At 39.5% G+C, this 20,826-nt stretch overlaps 1 protein-coding gene across 1 annotated transcript in view; it reads right to left on the bottom strand.

Annotated features, from left to right (window-relative positions):
* LOC145978340 (tubulin alpha-1C chain-like) overlaps positions 1-20,826 on the bottom strand; it is a 167,055-nt gene that overhangs the window by 66,232 nt on the left and 79,997 nt on the right. Inside the window, exons 7-8 of the mRNA XM_083110926.1 lie at positions 20,536-20,634; positions 17,929-18,078 (exon numbers count right to left, since the gene is read on the bottom strand). Of these exons, the coding sequence (XP_082967052.1) occupies positions 17,929-18,078; positions 20,536-20,634 (249 nt within the window). The remainder of the gene's footprint in view (positions 1-17,928; positions 18,079-20,535; positions 20,635-20,826) is intronic.

Below are 20,826 nucleotides of genomic sequence, written 5' to 3'. Positions count from 1 at the left end.
GACCCCACATTCAAGAATACACCTCTTGTCGTCGTGTGCATCCAGAGCAACTTTCCTGACAATATTAGTTGTAAGCACATGATCGACGCTTTGGATACGATGCTCTTTTTGTAGAATGGGCGATTTTGTTCTGAGGCACTCGAGGTAATCCTCAAACTTGAGGTGCTCCCGAACCACTTGCCTGCTTACACCCTTTGCCTTTTTTGTTACAGAACCCTCAGCCCGGATCGCATAGGCTTTGGCACGAAGTCCAGCAAAATCCACAATCACATCCCCGTCTTTCTCGTCCTTGAGTTTGCCGGGTATTTTTTTGTTCCGGGGCAGAATTCCATACCGGTTTGGCTGGGGATAGCCCGATGTGTCGAAGAGCTCATTAAGAGCTGGAACTTTGGCTATATCACCATACGCATCGGCCGTGCGAACATGGTACACCAAGCTGTCTGTGTCTGTGTAGAGAAGCGAGATATTGCGGTTGTAGTGTGCACGTAGTATGTCGTAATATGTCTCGAACATGCACAACTTGCTCAGATCCAAAACTGCAGCTCCCACATAGATGGGCTTGTTGAGTAGCACCTCGCCCTGGTTCATGTGAATCAGAGACATCTGTTCGTTGTAAATTGTTCGAGATCTGAACAGCGGGCTTGCAACAAGTCGACGACACTGTGTTTTCTTCGTCACCAACCTCACATCAACGCGATTTCGCACATTCTCCATGGTCTTCCCAAATACCGCATTGTTCATTAATTTGAAAAAATCCCGATCAAGTTCCGAAGTGGCATCAGTGCGATGTTTGGTGTTCAGTTCGATGTACGGCTTCAACCATGGAGACTGCCTGAACAAGAGCACGCGGTGAACTGCTTTGACCGAGACCTCTTGCTGCATTAACCAATGGAGGTTCCGGTAGTGTAGCACATAACGCTTTTTGGGCTCCAAGTCCATGACGAGCTTCGGTTGATCCGAGCCAGGTGGACATTTGAATTCCGGAGCAGGCGATAGGTCACAGAATATATCCTGCAGCTTCTCGGGGAAGTCAAGGTCCACCTCGGCAAAAAACCCAAACTCGTCGCACTCTTTTTCGATGTCGTGGTATAAAGGATCAACCCACTCAAACTGTCCTGTTGGGAGTGGCTGCATCATTGAGTGCCCGTAAAGGTTGTTCACGTCAGTGTACATGATGTAGCTTGATGGTTGGGAGGGGTCGTAACCAGTGGCCATGTGGTGATTGTTGGCGTGTGCGAAGCGTTGCGACACTTGGACCATGCCGCCCCGGATAGCTCTCTCGATGAAAAGCATGATATCAACATCGGAGATAAGTGAAAGTTTAACTTTAGTCAGCAGGAGCATGGCCGACCATGCCAGTCCAGGAAGGCTGTAAAAATATACAGGGTCCAGGTTGTAAATGTTTATCGCAGTCGCCCGAAACGCCTGGAACACATCGGCAAGAAGCGTCACATCAAGCTTCAGGTATGCATCGTGGTAATCACCGAAAGTTCGGCAACCCAATTCGACCCACATAGACTGAGCATGCTTGTACTCCTCGTCGGTAATACCTGAACCTCTCAGCTGGCTGTAGAACTTATCCTGGGGAGGCAGCAACTCTTCTTCGAACTTGGAACGGTCGGTGACGTATTCGTAGGGGTAGACCCCTTTACGTCTGATGAGTGCGACATCTAAGTTCGGGAAACTTGATGTGGTAATAGCTAGTTGGTCGTCTCTGAGCTTCCCAGCAAGAGCATCGAGGCTTGCCTGGAGGAACCTCAGAGAGTCGAGGAACCGAAGCTCGATGCTGCTGCTTGAGTCGGGGATCGGCACCCACTTGCTGACGCTAATATAACGCTCCTCGTTCTGTGCCAGGACATTGATTCTCGCATCGTCGTACCCTAGATGTGTGACCAAGTGATGGAAATCATATCCCGAGCCATTGTGAAAAAAGACCGGTATGAAGCGCGGGTCCTTGGCTCTCAAGTTACACCTGTTGCACCACGGGCCAATGTAGCTTCCGGTCCCATAATGGTCATGGTGGTGGACCTTTTTGTTATCGTCAGTGAAGACTGAGTTGCAAACAGGACAATTTAGAGCTATTTCGTGCTGATGCTTGTCTTCCGGAGACAGAGGCAGCATGGGCTTGGGGGCCAACAGCACCTTCCCTATCTTGATGGCTTCCTGTTGCATTCTCTCCAGGAAGTGTTTGACCGGGTCGGGACCGCGATACACATAGGGCTCGGAGGCAATATGGTCTCGCCACACCACAACATAGGAGTAACTCGAGGCCTCGTGGATTTGGAAAGGAATGGTAGAGGATGTTTCGGGGTTGGGCTCGCATTTAGACAGAGGTTGAAGAAAGGCCTCGAAGTCTGCTACAATATAGGCAGGATGCTTCACCATAGCACTGTGCATGCGAAAGCACTCTACTGCACCAGGTTCGGGCAGGATAGTTCGTGCAGGCTTGTTGGTACCACAGTAGAGCATGTGGCGAGCTAGCTTCTTAGCAGCAATATTGGGACCTCTGATGCGCCGGTAATCCTGCTGTTCTCGATTATGAAATGTAGACAAGCACCTGCGACACACCTCGACGTGGTGACTGTCTTCGCTCCGTTGGCTCGAAACAAGCCGAGAGAGCGAGCGAATGAGGGTGTAGTGGTGATGGGTTTCGTCCTTGATGAGCAGGAGGTTGATTTCTCGTGCCTTGTTGTTGTTGCTCACGTTGCTCACTCGGATGGGGTGGACCTCATGTTTGTTCTCGGTGAGACCGTAAACATTGATGGCTAATTGCAGGCCCAACAAGTCACGAGCACGAACCTCAAACTTGCGAATATGCGAGACTTCTACAGGGTAGGCAATCCCGGCCATTGCATCCTTCAGTTCCGACTCATACTGCTTGTAGTGTGCAACACGGTGTGGACTGTTTTTCCAGTGAACAGGGTGTAATGCTGCCAGCACCGACCAGAGGAAGCATTTGGTGTCTTTGTTCTGAATATTGACAACAGCTTTCCTTTCTTTAACCTTGGGTGGCAGGGCAATATAGCTAGACCCTGCCAGTGGCAGGAACTTGTTAAGTGTCAGACAAAGTTCGTGGGGGTCGCCACACAGCGAACCGCCCGAGCCTTTAGCCTGATGCTCCTCGTGCTTTGCCACAAGCTCCTCGACAAACTTGTCGTAGATGCTGTCGAGGTCAGTGACATCTGCCTGATGCAGTATTTTTGCTTTTGTGGCATGGAAGAATTTATATATTTCATCAGACGGTTTCTTATACTTGCAGCATAGCACAGCATAGAATTTAGTGGAGTGTGTGGCCAATGCATCGTTGAGGATGGATATTATCTTAGCTCGCTCGCTCCCCAGAAAACTGCGCACATCACAGAAGCTGTTTGATGTTATGTCAAAATCTTCTAATAAATGCTCAAACGCAAACCGGTCTGCTTTCTTCGCCAGCTTGACGCGTTTGGCAGGTGGCAATGCATCGAGGGAGGTTACTTCTACCTTTCGCTTGGAAGGTTGCGGTAGAGATGTTCCAGTGCTCTTGCAAGTAAGCTGGTGTCGCTTGAAGTTGGCAATAGAAATATTTTTTCCACACTTAGAGCACAGTTTGGTTGCACATATTCGCTTTTCCGGCACACAAGTACGACAGTGTCTTTGAAAATGTTTACTTGACACAGCAGTTTGGCACGTAGGACAATTTTTTACAGAACGCATAATGCAGAGATTTTTTGGGGGTATGTTATTTAATACCCAATGCCGTGCAATACAAAATATAATTGTTAACTTTTTTTTTAAAAAAAAATCTATTTTTAAATATTCTCTATGATCTTACTTAGGTTTTTCCGCCAAATTATATACTTCTAGTCTCCTATACAATACAATATACGTACAATATTGCTAACAGTTTCATATTTGAGCAGGTCGGGGATATTTTTAATAGAATCGTGAACACACATATTTAACCATAAAAATATTTATTAAAACTTGATCAATATATAAAATAAAGTGCAATATTCATTGAGGTTTTTAAACTCTCTCACAACACACAATTTATTTTATCTTACAGCAGGAACTAAAAATATCACTCAGTCTTTTAAGTATTTAGGTAACAAAAGTATTCAACATTGAAAGAAAGTAGTTATTCGTCTCACTAATTTAATCAAGTAACATAATGTTGTACTAGGTATAACAAAATAGGAAGGCATTCATTACACAATCAATAGTAGATGCATATCTCCATGAATTATAAAAAAGAACAAAAAAAACAGTCACATGAAAGTAGCGTTATTATAATTTTGTACTAAGTACATCAAAATAAGTAAAATATTGCACTATTCACCATCTGATTTGGATGAATCATTACTTCCACTGAAAAAGTGGAAAAAATAAACACACTTTTTCTAATATAGGAAAAAACATAATTTTACCTACTGTAAGTATATTTGGTATGAAAGGGACTACCTACAATAATTATTGGGTAGGTGGGTTCTAACTACTATACTGTCATTATTTTGTTATAATGAATAATTGGTAATGCTTGGGAGAAAGTCATATAATAAATAAATAATAAAAAAGATGAAAATTATGAGAGAAAAACATGAAATTGACGATAGAACGAATGTAATTTTGGTAAAAAACTCTTGGTGATAGCACATAATAATTGTGATCCTGTTGGGTCCTAGTATGGTGCAAAGCACTGTAAAACTATAGTTTATTATTGCTTATACTCGTACATGCAATAAAACAAAAAAAAAGCGAAATTAAATACTCACATTTTTTTCGAAAAGTCGGAGAAATTGTCCCAGTACCGGGCACACGGCGGTAGATTACCGACTACCTCACCCTTCCACCTTTTGATGATGACTGGCACGCGCGATATGGCGATCCGACAAGTGACTTCAGTGCCATATCGCGTAATATAGAGTAAATAGAGAATACAAATACCTCCCGCGCTTCGGGACACTCGTAGGTTGTAGATATTTCTGTTTTTGAGCCGTGGGCGGTAAACTACCGCCTACGCACCCGCATGAAGGTTAAGAGCGTCAGTTTCCGTAGAGCTCTCTTTTTCCATCGGGTTCCTGATTTTTTCATCACGTAGTTCCTTTTTCATTCAATAGATGGCAGATGAACACGGGGGTTTATTTTATATTATTGAAATTGAAGAATATAGTGAAAGTGACAAAGAGGTGGCTGTGGCAGGAAAAATATAAAAAATTCAGGAATAGAAATAGAATGCAAAATATGTGTGATCAAATTTATTAGGTGAGTTTTCTAATTATCTTTCAAGTAAACTGCATATGTGCAAACTTATTACTGTACTTCCACTTCAATATATAAAATTGCTTGAATAGTTTTCACAATATTTGACATCTTGTTTTGCTGTGCACGGGAGATAGCCAAATTTAAATAGTATTTCATGGCAAAAAATTGTCATTTAAGGTATGCGAATAGGTTAATATGGATATTGTCACACATCTCTCTTATTTTATACTGTTGTAAATGGAAAAAATTATGTACGGTAAATGTTTTGTATATTATAGGGAAAAAATGCAAAATATCCCCCAATTTTAATTCAATCCACCTCTGAATCGAATTTTTACATATTCTCACGTCGCCATATGTTGTTCTAGATTGCTTCTTTTACTTGCCTTGCTTAATTAACTCTCGCTAATTAGCATTTTTTTGGAAGAAGACAACTAGAACAACATATGGCGGTATGAGAAATATGCAAATTAAAGAATATTTTAGTAATATAAGGGCCCTAGCAATTAGCTTCGTCGACTAAGAGTACTCTTTTAAACATCTTCAGCTAGATCGTATTACTGCGCGAGGACGTTTAAAATGTTTGGGTGTTGAAAAAGTTTGACCTATTTTTTATTTCTATTGTTTGCTAATAGATGGCGCTGATAGTACCTCCTCTCTCTCTCCCCTCTTCTCCTCTGCTGTATGATCAAGATTTTGGAGAACATAAAATTTGCATCCATCTGATATCGAACTAGAAACTTTATCTTTCGGGGAGTCAACATTATTTTTTACTCAGTCGTCATATATGAACACACGCAAACATTCACATGTGCTTTTATTTTGTGTTCGGTAAGTACAAGTATATTCTTACATAAATTATTGTTTAATTTAATAAATTGTAAACTCGGAGCCTGCTATACTAACACTCCCGTGTTTCATTATACAGCTCACAGGTTGAATTGAAAGTGAATGTTGCGTGCATACAGAAATAACACAGAAAAAAAAGCGGATGGAAGTAATTTAAAATCAGTAGAGCAAGGTTAGTATTACGAGAACGTAAAAACACGTGCTTTCATTGTTGTCTGAATTCGCGGCAAACGTGGAGTTGGAGGGGAGAGCAGAGAGGCGCGACAGATGCACGCTTGGCAACCATATTCTTACTTTCACTTTGTACAGACAACATTTACTGATTAGACGATGTAAAACTCAGTGATACTTTAACAGTTTATCGATAATACTGAATGTAGAAAAATTGTAAATAATAAAGTAGCACGTTACATTTTTAATATAACTAGTAAATAGGTGGAAATCATTGTGATGTTTGTTTGGCGTCTGCCTTCTGCTTCCGTGCGGTGCGCCTGCGCCCCAGAGCGCTGTGGGTGAAGTTCGGGCTGACACCTGGCGAGAAAAATAACAACCGTACTACAAGGGGACATGTAGATTCGGACGACTGGGACGTGAGTTCGACGGCACGCGAGAACAACAGGAGAGAACGGTACGGAGCACTTGCCAATCCGGACACAGCCTAAGTTGTACAATTAGGTACAAGTATTGTACAATTAGGTACAAATTGTTGTACAATTATTTCCCCCAGTGTATTTTGTTTAATATTTTATTTCAAATTCACTGTCAGAAACTAGTGTTGCCAGTTCCTGGATGTAGGTTTACTCTGGGCCCGTTCCGAAAGTCGCACGAGTTTAACGCGTTAAACAAGTTATGGCAACTGGCCGTTCCATAAGTGCTTCCGTGCATTTCGTGAGTTTCATTATGCTGTCCCAAAAGTCGCATTCCGTGCATTTCGTGCAAAAACAAGATTCACCAAACACACGGGCCAGGATGCTGGTTTGTTCCGTGAAAATCGTCTGCTCCTTCCAGACAAAGCGCGTGCTGATGGATTCAAACTGCACTAGTTCGGAAAATGTATTATAATTTTAACAGATAGCGATATGAAGCAACATGCACAAGATAAGTATGCCTTGACCGTTCTTAGAATGTGATTAAAATAAGTAACAGTGGCCATAATAGAGTTTATTTTTGCCATAAGGACATTCCTTCCGCTGACGCCATGCGGAAACTTTCTCTAAACAAAACGCTGCGCCTGCGCTTTCGCCTAGAGTGTCCCATAAGTCCGTAAAATAACTGGTTTCACCAGATTCACGAGCCCAGTTATTTTCGTTGAATGCGTTCGTTTCGTTAAGACTTTCGGAACGCACCCTCTGTTGGTTGTCACTGTCAAGCTTCCAGTATTCGTACAGCATAAAAAGCTATAACCCCCTCAAAATATATACATTGTATACGCCAAAATGCTCAATAGCCTAGCAACACATCATGAAAAAACATACCAAGAGGACCCAGTGGGTTTATAAGTCAGTACTGCCACTATTTGTAGGTTAGCTTAGCCAGTGAAAGTAGTGGAATCTTCGGATGGGTTGGTAAAACCCCCCTCAAACCAATAGAGTTGCCAAATGTAACAAGAGGCAATAGGCCCCCCTCATAAAAAGCTACAGAGTGTTGCCCTGTGCCCTCTGTACATCAAAAGCTACGACGAGCCTCAAATGAGCCTCAAAAAATTCAGAACTATGTACGCTAAGGCTAGTGGGGTTAACACCCAAAAGGCTACGCCTCGCCCGATGTACACACACACAAAAAAAAACTAAAAAATTATACACCGTGAAAGGCTACGCCGAGAAACACTGGGGTTAACACCCAAAAAGCTACGCCGAGTTGGTAACACTGCTTGTGTGAGGTTGCCAACTCACCCCAAAAAGCTTCAAAATATCAGTTGGTGAAATTTTCGTGGGGTGAGTTGGCAACACTGAGCCCCACATGATGATTCGAGCCCCAAATGAGGATGGTGAACCGGGGCACTAGGTCTACTTATGTGTACGAATAACAATGTTACATACTGTATACCTTGGTGAAAAGATTCAAGAACATTACCAAAATTAAAGAAGTGACAAAATATGATGAAACAATATACCGAATATTGCGAAAAATGACGGGTAAATGCCGAAAATCCGTGAAAATGACCTAAAACCTGACAAATGGCAACAAATTTAAAAAAAATGCACTTTAAAATTACCTTTTTTGGGTTCTAGATGAAGTTTAATATTGTGTATATTTAATGGGCATCGTGTTCGAGATGTCAGAAAAAAGATGACATTTCATCAACTTCCGCTCCCTATTTATAAGTTGTATTAAGCGAAATTCTCCATTTATATTCTTTCCATATATGATATCAGTATCACACTTCAAACAGTTATTAATGGTTTGAATGTCATTTGTTGGGAAAAAAGTTTCGTTTTACTTTAGATTCGAACATGCAAACGCAAGTATCAAAGTATTGCTTTAGACAGCACTCATGATTTTGAAACGTGGAAAGGTAATCATTTTACGGGAAACGTGAAAGTTGGTGTGTGTTGACAGACTGTAGTTACTGCCATATTAGCACTGACAGCTAGGAAGCGTTCTCAATGATTACGTGGCTGCATGTTTTTCGTTAATAAATAACTGCGTTTTTTCAACACATACACAAATACATCGTCGCTTCGAAACATCAAATTTTCATCTTTGATGCTTTCAGATTACCAACATACGAAGTGGCATGCAATTCAAAAGGTTTTGCAGAAACTTCAGTTTTATAAATAAGGTTGGATGAAATTAGACCAAAAAAAAAAAAAAACTTGCTTTCCACTGGGCTCGAACTCGGGTTGCCCGCATGCTAGTCCGACACGATAACCAACACTCCAAACGAGATAACACGAAACTCTTTCGCATGTAGTTGACTGCAAGTTAATTTTCAGATTTCTAATTCCCAAGGTATAACATGCCTAGGCAGATGTGTCTTGCATTTTCTGTACTTTTGTTATTTCAGTCGTTTTGGTCTCTCCCTAGGTTAATCACGGCAATAATGAGGAATATTTTTTTGACAAAGATGATAAACACACACACAAGAAAAATCACCCTCGCAAAAAAAAGCCAGAACTCGAGTCTGGAACCTTCGACGCGAGGTGTTTGATTGATTGATTGATTTAATTTATTTTACTTCGCGTTTTGTGCCTCTAGGCTAATTTGCGAAGATGGGGATGAGTGATGAAATGATGAAATTCATGAATGGACATTCACAAACAACCAAGCCCGACCGGGATTCGAACCCGGGACCCTTCGACGCGAGGTGTGTTTCTTGTTCTAACTATATCTGTGTGTTTTCGTTAGATATGAAATGAAGTAAATAAATAAGACAAGTGGGTGTAAGGGACTGGAGAATCGCAGCTACGTAACCATTGAGAAGATATCCATCGCCTAGATAGAGAATCTCTTTATCCCATTGCGATAAAGAACTTATTAGAAGAATGAAAATACAGATTAAACGAACAAATTTGATGCGTATCCTTTCGTCAAAATGCCTAGAAAACAATATTACATACTTCTTCACTAATAGAAAAGAATAAAAATAAATGTCCTTGGTGGGGATCGAACCTAGACCTCACTGATGAAAGCTCTGTACGCTAACCAACAGCCTATCAATAGCACCATGCTTTCTTTTTTCCAGTCAGTCTGTTTCCTTCCTCAGCACCTGAAGACGAAAATGCATGTTAATTTCTCTCATAATTGTTTCATTGTCTATTAATAGAAACCACGTATGTCACAAATAGACGCATTCTTTCTGTGAAAAATCCCATGTTTCGCACATCGTGCTTCTCCATTTACTGTTATTTGGACATTCACTTGGAAGTTAAAACTTAGCTTTGTGTGTTTGTTTTCACGTGCATGTGCGTGAGAAGAATGGTGTGAACGTGTGTTCGATGTTTTTATGGGCATTATTTTCGTTCAAAGCATTAATATAATTGTAAAATATGGAATTTACTGTAATGCAAGGATTGAAAATATAAACCTAGTCCGTCAGGTTCATTCCAAACAACATTAAATAATGGAACGTAACGTGGACCGAGTATTATTCCATGTCGAGAACACGAGACATTACGATCGACAATCTTCATCTCGTATTTCTCTTTGGCATCACTACTCAATTTACAGAGATGTATACCCGTGACTGGTATACAAGCCGCAAAATTGCAATGTTGTTTGGGTTGTCTAGTCACAAGGCGCTTGGTGGCCAGACATGGATGGCTTGCTTCACTGCTTCTTCAATAGGGTCGTTACAAGCCAGCTGTGTCCAAGACTGTACCTCAAATCTGACATTACAAACTTCACACTTGAGAACAACCGCTCCACGCTTACCTGGGTGGCTGGTGCAGCCAAAACCACCGGTGTCGGGAAAAATGCGCCCGGGAAAAGTGAGCTCTCGCAATAAAAGTGGGAAAAATGCGCCCTCCCAAGAGTAACTACAATGAAAAGTGGGGAAAATGCGCATTGCACTTGCCTTCCCCAGTTACACTTTGAAAGAAAATGTATTGTGGTTTAAGCCGACAGTGTGTCGATCAAACTTCTTTCGTGACCGCAGAACCAATAACCACCACTCTTGGACAATGCCGATATGAGAATTGTTTCTTGAATTGCGCTGCAGCTGTGGTGAAAAATACGATTCCAATGTGGATTTGACTAATATCTTGTATGAACAGGGTTATTTATAGTACCTGGATTTAAACAGTTTGTTGGCATGGCAGTCGGGTAGGAGGCCACGTGATTGGTTGGGAACGGGAATGCAATGCGATGTAAGGCACTGTAGGAAAATACATACTTCCTGTTCCCTTCCTACAGGTGGTGACGCAATAGGAACTGGACCGGACGGACGTAGTGACTAGTGAGTCACCTACTGACTATTTGAATCAACAATGTTATTCTTTTATGTTGTAACAATATTACATTTATTTTGTTATAATTGAAATCTGGGCTATAAAATATGAAAAATGACACCAAACACGACCAAGATATACGAATTACAAACATATTGCCACTCAGAAGTAAAAACTACGTATCCATATTATTATGTAGCGTATTGGAAGCAATGAGTTCGTGTTTGGTGTCATTTTTCACACTTATTTCATACAATTTTTAGGTATATAAAATATTGAGAATTCAGGGGGTACACAGAAATATTTAATTATGTCAAGGGGGTCTCTCAGGCAAAAAAATTGAGAAACACTGCCTTAATGGCATTTCGGATCTTATCTATTTCCAAATATTTGGATCTGGAAGTTTCATTCCGGAGCTGAACTGAAACTGAAAGTACACGGAGGGTTATGGTGCACCAGAATATAGCAAAACATTTCAGTTCAGGTTCGGGTGCGAACCGAAAGTGTTCACAATGAAGTTTCATTCCGGAACTGAACTGAAACTGAAAGTACACAGAGGGTTATGGTGCACCAGAATGTAGCGAAACATTTCAGTTCAGGTTCGGGTGCGAACCGAAAGTGTTCACAATGAAGTTTCATTCCGGAACTGAACTGAAACTGAAAGTACACAGAGGGTTATGGTGCACCGGAATGTAGCGAAACATTTCAGTTCAGGTTCGGGTGCGAACCGAAAGTGTTCACAATGAAGTTTCATTCCGGAACTGAACTAAAACTGAAAGTACAAGGAGGGTTATGGTGCACCGGAATGTAGCGAAACATTTCAGTTCAGGTTCGAGTGCGAACTATAAGTCGAACTGGAGCATGTTTCAGTTCGAGTTCGAATTCGGTTCGCAGTCCCTGATTCTGAGACACCTGCGTAAGAGAGATCTGCTTGAAAAACTACACATTAATACTCCAGAAACACGTAGATACGTTGCATATATGAAATTGCTATTCAAGCTCATAAATGGAAACTTATGTAGTCCACTCCACGAACTCTCACTCAGAGTGCCTAGACATAAAACACGGAGCAAGGAAACTTTCCACACTGCAACTCCCAACCTCTCACTCGTTCAACGTTCATTATTCCATTGGCTATCGAATCAGTTCAACACCATTTCAAACCGAGTATATATATTCAGTTCATATTCGTCTTTTATCAGCAACTTAGAGAATATTGTACATAAGTAATTCTGTTGCGAAACGGATCTGTTTACACTGGTACTGTTTTGGCTTGATATTTTATCTTATTTTTTGTGTTTTTTTAACACTAGTCTACTGTTTTACTGTTGTTTCTTTCCGGTTTAAAATGGCTAGTTCTGTTCTGGAAATTTAAATAAATAAATAAAGTGGAAACAAAAATCAACTCAAATTCAACGTATCAGCCATCTGAGTTCAGCAAAGCAGACACACTGATGGAAGGAGTTTAAAAAGTAGTAGAAATTTGTGTTTTCTAATGTAGAGTGCTTTGGGATTCATAAAATGTATGTGAAAAAGAATACACACCACACCAGTGTGTGGGATTAGATTAATAATAATAAGTTAATAGATTACTTCTAATAGCATATTTTCAAACGTATGCTTTTGAGGGATTAATATTTTTAATGTGTTGTATTTAGTTTGGTTTGGTTTGAGTTGGTGTTTTAAGTCCACTTTATGCACAGTAAGGCTAATGGGGACTGGACCTACGGTTTAAAGTGGGATCCGAACCACTATGCCATGTGCGTGCCGTATTTAGTGATGGATAATTTTTGGTGTGCCGTAAGAAGTTTGCGGAACACCTTACAAAAACAAATGCTTTTCGTTTGCTATGAAACAATTCAGTAATGTGCGTACTTTTAATTAAAAATTATAGATAAAATTTAATAAACTAACAAGAGGATAAGAATTATTTAGATTATTTGTAAAACTAGATATAGCAAAACTTTACATGCAAGTGCATTAGTCATACATTTTCTATTAACATTCTATTAAAAGTGTAGAAAGTAATTTATTTCAAATGATCTGAAAAATAAAGAAAATAAAGATGAATGTAATATTGTAAGCAGTTCCATCTATTAGCAACTCGACGTACTCTCACATTTCGCAATAAATAAAAAAATTCAAGATAATTTATAAACGATTTTATGATCATTGTAAAAAGAAAAATGCAAAATAATGAATATTATACAGGGTGAGTCACCTAAAATTCCCACCGTAAATATTTCGTAGACGACAATAAATATTGAAAAACTTCTTTCGCACATAGGTATGAGAGGGGCTCATGAAATTAGTGGACACAATACGTTCAATTACGTAAGGAAGTACGATTTTCAACACAAACTTAGTTTTTTTAAATGGAAACCCCATTTTATTTTCAGCTGATTTGAAAGTACGGAAAAAATAATTAAGAATGGCGTTTGTTACATTGTACGTCAAGTAGTTCTCAATTAATTGTAACCTGAAGTTGACGCTTGAAACAAAAATTCTCACAAGTTGGTTCGTATGTCGTAACATACATATCCCCCCTTTTCACGTCATTCGTGTATCATAACAAACATATTACTTTCTTACAACACCATTAAGTCTTGTTTCCATGATATGAAAAACACAATATGCAGACCAAGGCAGAAATTTATTTTATTATAAAACGTAAACTAAACGTAACGTTTCAACCTTCTAGCAAGGTTTTCTTCAGACTCTGCACCAAGTACAAATGTAACAAGGTACAAAAACAGGACAATATATATACACAAACATTACTCCCCTCCAGACTATTAGAAAGTTGTTCTGGAACTTTCTAGCAGGTGGCTTTCCCTTGTCAACTGTACTTTCACCTAAAAGGCTAAACATATTTTCTTCCATTTAGAATGTGGTTGCACTCCTTATCTCACGCTTTTGTTTTTCCTTCATTCTTTTTCCATCTTCTTTCCTGTTTCTCTCTTGTCCTTTCCACTCTTTCTAACACCTTCTTCCATTCTTTTCTTATCTTCAGTCCCCCATTCCAGTTCATTGTGTCTTCTTCACCTTTCTTCTCTATTTCCTTGGCCTCCTTCCATTTTTTCACTAGTATTCTCTTCTAGCTTCCTATCTGCTTAGCCTCATCCCACTCTATGTCATGTCCTGTTTCTTTCGTGTGTTTAAATATCGCATTTCTCTCTCTCTTAAATCGTACTTCATCCCTATTTTGTTTCAACCTGTCTTTCAGCCTCTTTTTCGTTTCTCCTATGTACACAGTCTGACATTCTTTACATTTCACTTCGTAGATAATCCCTTCCTCTTCTCTGTTTTCCTTTCTCTTGTTTGCATTCTTCCAGGAAGGGAGGGAGAAGCATCTTAAGAATCGCCTATAGATAGCAACCTTCTACATCCGTCATGCCATCATTTATTAGTGCATGTTCTTTTTCATATATTTTGTTTCATTCAGATTTTGTTTTCAAGCACAAATGGTAATTCTGTTGACAAAAAAATGAATCTATCCTTAAACCTACATAGAGATCAAGAATAGCGTACCTTTCGCGATAATTCAGTAACTTGCGAGATTCTCAATGTCGTAATAGTCCGTAATTCTTTGCTTTTTTAATTCACTTCTTCAATAAACATTTCTTAAGATCCGAAAGCGTCATAATACTTATAGTGTTCTAGTTTAGTGCACTCAATTTCAGAGTCCCATATGTATCTACATATACAGTAAAAATACACATGATTTCGTTAAGCATTTTTTTTAATATGTCGCTGCTCATTAAATGTTGGCTAAACTTATACGTTGCTGTTTATTCTTATTTTGTTTCTGATTTGCCAATAGGCGGCACTGGACTATAATCTGAATTAAAGAAACTTAGAATGGCATTGGTTTCTGTTTGATTAGATATTAAGCACAAGGGTGTCCGCAGAGGGGGTGGAGATATCTGGAAAGACTTCATACAATTCAAATTTTGAAATTGTAGCGTGAAAACATGGACGAGGGGTGCGTAGTTCCCAACATTTTCGTATAAGCCTGATCAGTGATCGGTTAGTTCGTATGAACTTTCCAGCCTGATCATTACCAGTGCGTAGTTAGAAATTGGTTAGTTCATTGAACTCTCCAGCCTAATTATTGCCTATTTTTGTGGGAGCAGGAAAAGGTTTATTATCCATTTTGCCTTGACTCATCTCACTCAACAGGTCGCTAGGTGCCGTGGCTTGCCGCGAGTTGATAGCTTCCTGGAGATGAGGCCTTGCTCGATAGAAAATGTTTATTATCCTGGACGAGGGTTGCAATGAAAGACAGCAGCTTAAGTGCCTATTGGTGGGGCAAAAATTGGGAAAAGCATCACCCCCCTTTCCTCCACTTTAAGTACTGCTGCCCTCCCTCCTCCCTACAAAAATCTTACGGGTGGCCTTGATTAAGCAAATAACGTCCAATTATAAGCATGCATTCTACATTGGTAAAAAAGATCTGCGCGTGAGGTTTAAATGAGTGGAAACTAATTACAGCCTACTAAATAGTATTCTGGGGAGCCCTTTGCAAACATTTATAAGATTATTAAGATGGAAAACGAACTAAGTTCATCCCCTCTCTCCTCTCTAAGTTCATCCCAAAGTTTTCTTCCCAAATCTAGTCGCAAGTGGTTCTCAGTTGTAGTAAAATTAGGAAAATGCGAAGTTTCGTTCTATAGAAATTACGGAAATTTAAATTTTTACTATTCCATTACCTATGTAGATTGTGCTTTTAAATGCCTTGCAGCATTATAATTTGCTCAGTACCATGAACACAGGATTACCCATTAAAATTATAACATATTAAAATTATACCTTCTTTATTCTAAAGAAGAAATGTGTTCATTAATAAATTTACAATCATCTATAATAGCGTATTTATTCCTTTTAACAATTCCAGTTCTTTTGGATAAGATAATGTGGGGATCACCTGTCTCCCAAGGAGAATGCCTGTGATGATTTTTGTAATGGATAAGAGCAAGCGGACGTGCAAAATTACGCCTATGGATGGTTGTGTGGATTTTTTTATTGGCGCAGTGGAAAATCTCTGCCAAATTTTGTTTTATAAATCTATATAAAAACCCACAGCGAGAAAGTTGAATGTTACTTTATGAAATAGAGAAATTATGGTGATGGTGGTGCACCAATTTCAGAATTCTGATTAATAATAATAATATTGGAAAACTAACTATTGTAACAACCTCGTATAACAATATATAATATATACAACATATTTATTGTGAAAGGAAGGAAGCACGGTAATTCCGGCCGACGATAAGAGCTAGTGAACCTTAAATGGCAACACCGCGCGGTTTCTCCATAAGATCCATTGTACCTGCACTCTCCTCCACCACTCCATCGGTTGGGGACAAATACTTCCATTGAGTATTCTACGAAAACACCACCGAAAAAGGAAGTTAGAAGATTCTACTCTGTCCCAGCTATCTCTGGATCAAGCGAACAAAAAAAAGTCACTGTGCAAGTAGTAACACGAAACGACCCCACCAACGAACACGTGAGAGGGAACGGGATTGCTTGAGGGGAGGATGCCTTCGCAACAGCGTGTACTGCTTCGCTCTGCGCATTCGATTCTCCCCTTCTGCTCTGTCGATCCAGAGATAACCGAGACAGAGTATACTCACTCTCCCCCCTTGGCTCCAATGCTTCCGGTCATAACAGAAGTTCAATGGCCATGCTTTCAGATAGTCCAATCTATCACCTTTGGGTACAGATAGGGGAGTTTCTCCAGACATCCTTTGGAGTATTTCTGCAGTAATTATATCACTTAACATTGCAAATTTTACACATTTCATTTATGTAAAATAAAACTATACAGTCATGTGGCTCAAAGTTTTATTATTTATGAAACTGAAAGCATTAGGCCATGTGTGTGGACAGTCGGTAATGTTATGTGTATTACTTCTTTTTCTCAAGTATGGAAGGTATAATAATTACAAGTGGCTCCAACTTTTCTTTTTTCAAAATGAGTGGACTGGACTTAGAGATTTGTTGTATAAATTTCTATGACTCATAAAACATGTCAATAACTGAAGCATTTCACCGAATAACGCTGTATGGCACTTTTGAGAATGTGCTGAGTTACCAGTGGAATCATGCTGCGGCCCTGCATCTACGGGCTACAAGCTGGCCAGTCATAAGGTAGGATGCTGCTCAAAAATTGAAACTGTGCTTGCTTAAGGTTTTATGTTTTTTTCTATTGTAGTACAGTAACATACTACAGGTTTTATCCGTTGTTCTCGCAATAACTGAAATGTGCCATACAGCGTTATTCGGTGGAATGCTTCAACTCATGTGCCCCTTACTTTTACAATAATGATATCACTACGGAAAGTGAAAATAATATATAATAGAACACTGACAAGTAACAAATTAGAGATCTAACAAATTTATAAAAATTATTTTAAGTGTATAATTATGGAACAGCTTGACTTGTTTGACAGGAAACTTTATTTCTAAAATACGAGGCAAATTATTAGGTGGGCTGGAGCCCCACAGGGCCATAAGTTAGCATCACTGATAATTACGTAAATGATGAACAAAAATTTCTCTCTCTGACAAATATTGCAGATACGTATTCGGATAAATAAAGTTCAGGTCCTTCCCAAATTATAACTTTAATTGAAATAGGTAAATTCATTTTGTGTATGTAAATACCACCGCTCTGTATGCATTCTTATAATGGGGAGAGTGGAGAGTCGTGGAGAGAAATACTTCCCCCATAAGGCTACTGGTATTAAGGCTTTATGGGGGAAGCATTTCTTTTAACGATCGTACCTGCAATGTACTTTGCAGCTTTACTCATAAATTCCTCCCCAGCCAAGTGTCGTGGCCACCACAAGTCACTAGTTTGGAAGTTCAATGGTAAAAGAATACATTCCATAATGTTAGACAAATGCAATTATTGCATGTGTTATCAACCAGAATTACATACCTTAAATCCTGTTGGACACCATTCTACAAACTGGATGCTTTTCTCTTTCTTGATCAAAGCAATGGCAGAATTGACATCTTTGGGAACGACGTCACCTCTGTACAGCATGCACACTGCCATGTATTTACCATGTCGTGGGTTACAGTTCACCTGCAATTGTGTGAACAATTTAAAGCTAGTTAAATTCGTTACCACATAGAGCAACTTCCTAGCCTAAATAATTTTTCTAATGTCTGAAACGCTTGCTTACACTTTAACTTTCATCTTTCTATCATTTTAAATTCCTGAGATTTCAGCCAAGTCATTTAGTATTCCACACTATAACACTTCCAAATTTTCTTAAAATTGACTTCGTTCACTTTTGTAAAACTATTGAAATAAATCGGTATCAAAAATTAAATCAATCTTTCGAAATAAGTCTACTACACTACATACTAATATAATAGTTATATTACATTAATATATATTCATATATATTGTTTTACATTCAAATATACAGTTTACATACAGTATTAAAAAAAAAGTTGTTGCATATTTTGAAAACATGATACACATCTCGTATGTATTCGTGACGACGATTCTGTGCTCCCAACCCTTGTGGACCTCCTTCCTTATGTGTCTATATAGTACAGAGCATTCCCTGACATTCGCTACGAAACTCGGCGGCAAGCGGCACGGCATCAGCCCTTGTCTTTCCCGGTGAACGGGTCCGCGACAGGCGCTAGAGTCGGCTATTAAAATTACAGTTTTCATATTGTGTACTAACCTTGACTACAGAAGGTGTTGAAAACGATGTCCCTCTGCTGCAACACATTCCTGGCATTTCCGAAGGAAATTGACATTTACACGTGCAAGTTCGTCTACTGTAATTCTCCCTATTTCTCGTACAATACTCTCTTTTAACTCAAGGATGGTGTGCGGATTGTCTTGGTATAATTTATATTTTAGATTTCCCCATTTTTCTTTCCACTTTTATTCAGAACTGATCTTGTTACTCTAAACTTTTTTTACGATTTTTAATATAGTGGTCCTATGTGGAACAGGAACACCAGGAAATTTCGTTGCAAAACGTCGTCGCACTTCTCCACAATTCCTCTTTCCGAAGTAACACTCGACAAGATAAATCCTTTGTTGTAATGTAAACTTTTGTGGTGCCATATTAAGCCACAATCATCAACACACAGACACGACAGAACACAACTTCCGAGGGAATATTATACTGGCGTCAGTCTGCAACACCAACAGAAAGGGAAAGAGAGCGAAGGCACGGAGAGCGAGAAAACAGACTGTAGCGTGCGACTGTCGCGGACCCGCTCACCGGGAAAGACAAGCGCTGATGCCGGACCGCTTGCCGCCGAGTCTCGTAGCGAATGCCAGGGAATGCTCTGTATATTAGGGCTGAACCGATAGCGATGCCCATGTATCGGTATCGGAAAATATCGGTTTGGATTTTATTTATGAATACTTTCGAGGCATTTTGGTCTCTCACGGGGTTCGTTACTCTCGCAGGGTCCAATTATCCTGAAAATTATGCAAAATTCGAAGTTTCTATTTAAGAGGTATTTAAATACTGTGATGTAATTATTGTGTGTTTTAAAGCAAAACGCTTGGTAAATTGTAGCAGCATTAATTGCAATAGAATACTTACAAACTAATACTAATCAGTATTTTGAACAACTTTTTTTAATTATTACAATTTTCAAGAATCGGTGGGAATCGATAAAAGTATCGGCAACGGTATGGGTAATTGTTCGAGGTGTTATCGGCTCAGCTCTAATATTTACCAATACATATATAGATAGATAGATATACTGTACATACATTAGCTATATCTTTGTATTTGCTTAATTTATTTGCTAATTTTCTCTCGATGTTGTTTTGAGGAGGTTTTTCCATGTCTGATCTGCAAGTTAGAATCTGTATGTCTTAAAATGTCTTATGTTTGGAGTGATAAGAATTTTCATTGGTAAGAATATTTGTTTTCAATTTAGAGTTTGAGTATCTTGTAAAATACATAATCAATAATAATATCACATTATTTTGAATAGTTTTAGGGTTCTAGTCAGCAAAACTAAGAAAAGTATCCTTAAAGGTTGGCGATGCTCGTCCGTGTGAACTATCTGTATCAAAGAAGTTACTACCACAACTAAACCGCGGTGGCTCAGTCGGTAACGCGTCTGACTACCATGCTAAAGGTCCCGGGTTCGATCTCCGGCCGGTTCAAATCCGGGAACTTTTCTAACGATGGAAGCGGCCCCGGCGCCCACCCAGCGTCGAATAACATGGGTACCTGGGGGAAACCCTGGGGGTCAGGGGCGTGATGCTGATCACATCACCCCCACTCACGACCGTATCAAGAAAGTGTGGGGCGTTTCCCCCACACCCCCTAGACGCCTTCATGGCGTGGTGCTATGCACAGGGGAGCACTTTATCTTTTTTTACCTTTACCACAACTAAAAAGTCAAAATTTGGTGGACTTGCAGACCTACCAAACGGTAGCTAAACATATCAAAAATGGCTTCAGCCTGCTATCTACCTTTCTATTTGGGTGATACAAAGACTGATACATCATGGTGCGACATACGGTTGCAATAGGAATAAACTTACCATTTGATTTTGTGGTTCGAAACAAGATTTTGTTATCTCGGCGACCGTAATCTTCTCGTGGTAGGCTCTATCAGCTGACATCACTGGAGCATACGTTGCCTATAAAATCACGTGTGCAAATATAAATTAACAATGTGATTTTCAAAGCGTATTCTATTTCTAACACAATATACGTATTCTAAACAATTACATCAACGTCTTAAAATCTTTGAAATGTTAAAAGAGCTTATCAACATTTATTTATGCACATAATTTAAAGTCTGTATCGGCAGAATCTACAACGCAAGGTCA

This window comes from Lepisma saccharinum, chromosome 24 (assembly GCF_977018435.1).
Source record: "Lepisma saccharinum chromosome 24, izLepSacc3.1, whole genome shotgun sequence".
In the NCBI taxonomy this organism is placed as follows: domain Eukaryota; kingdom Metazoa; phylum Arthropoda; class Insecta; order Zygentoma; family Lepismatidae; genus Lepisma; species Lepisma saccharinum.
The sequence above is the reverse complement of the archived record's forward strand: the minus strand, read 5'-3'. Positions and strand labels throughout refer to the sequence as shown.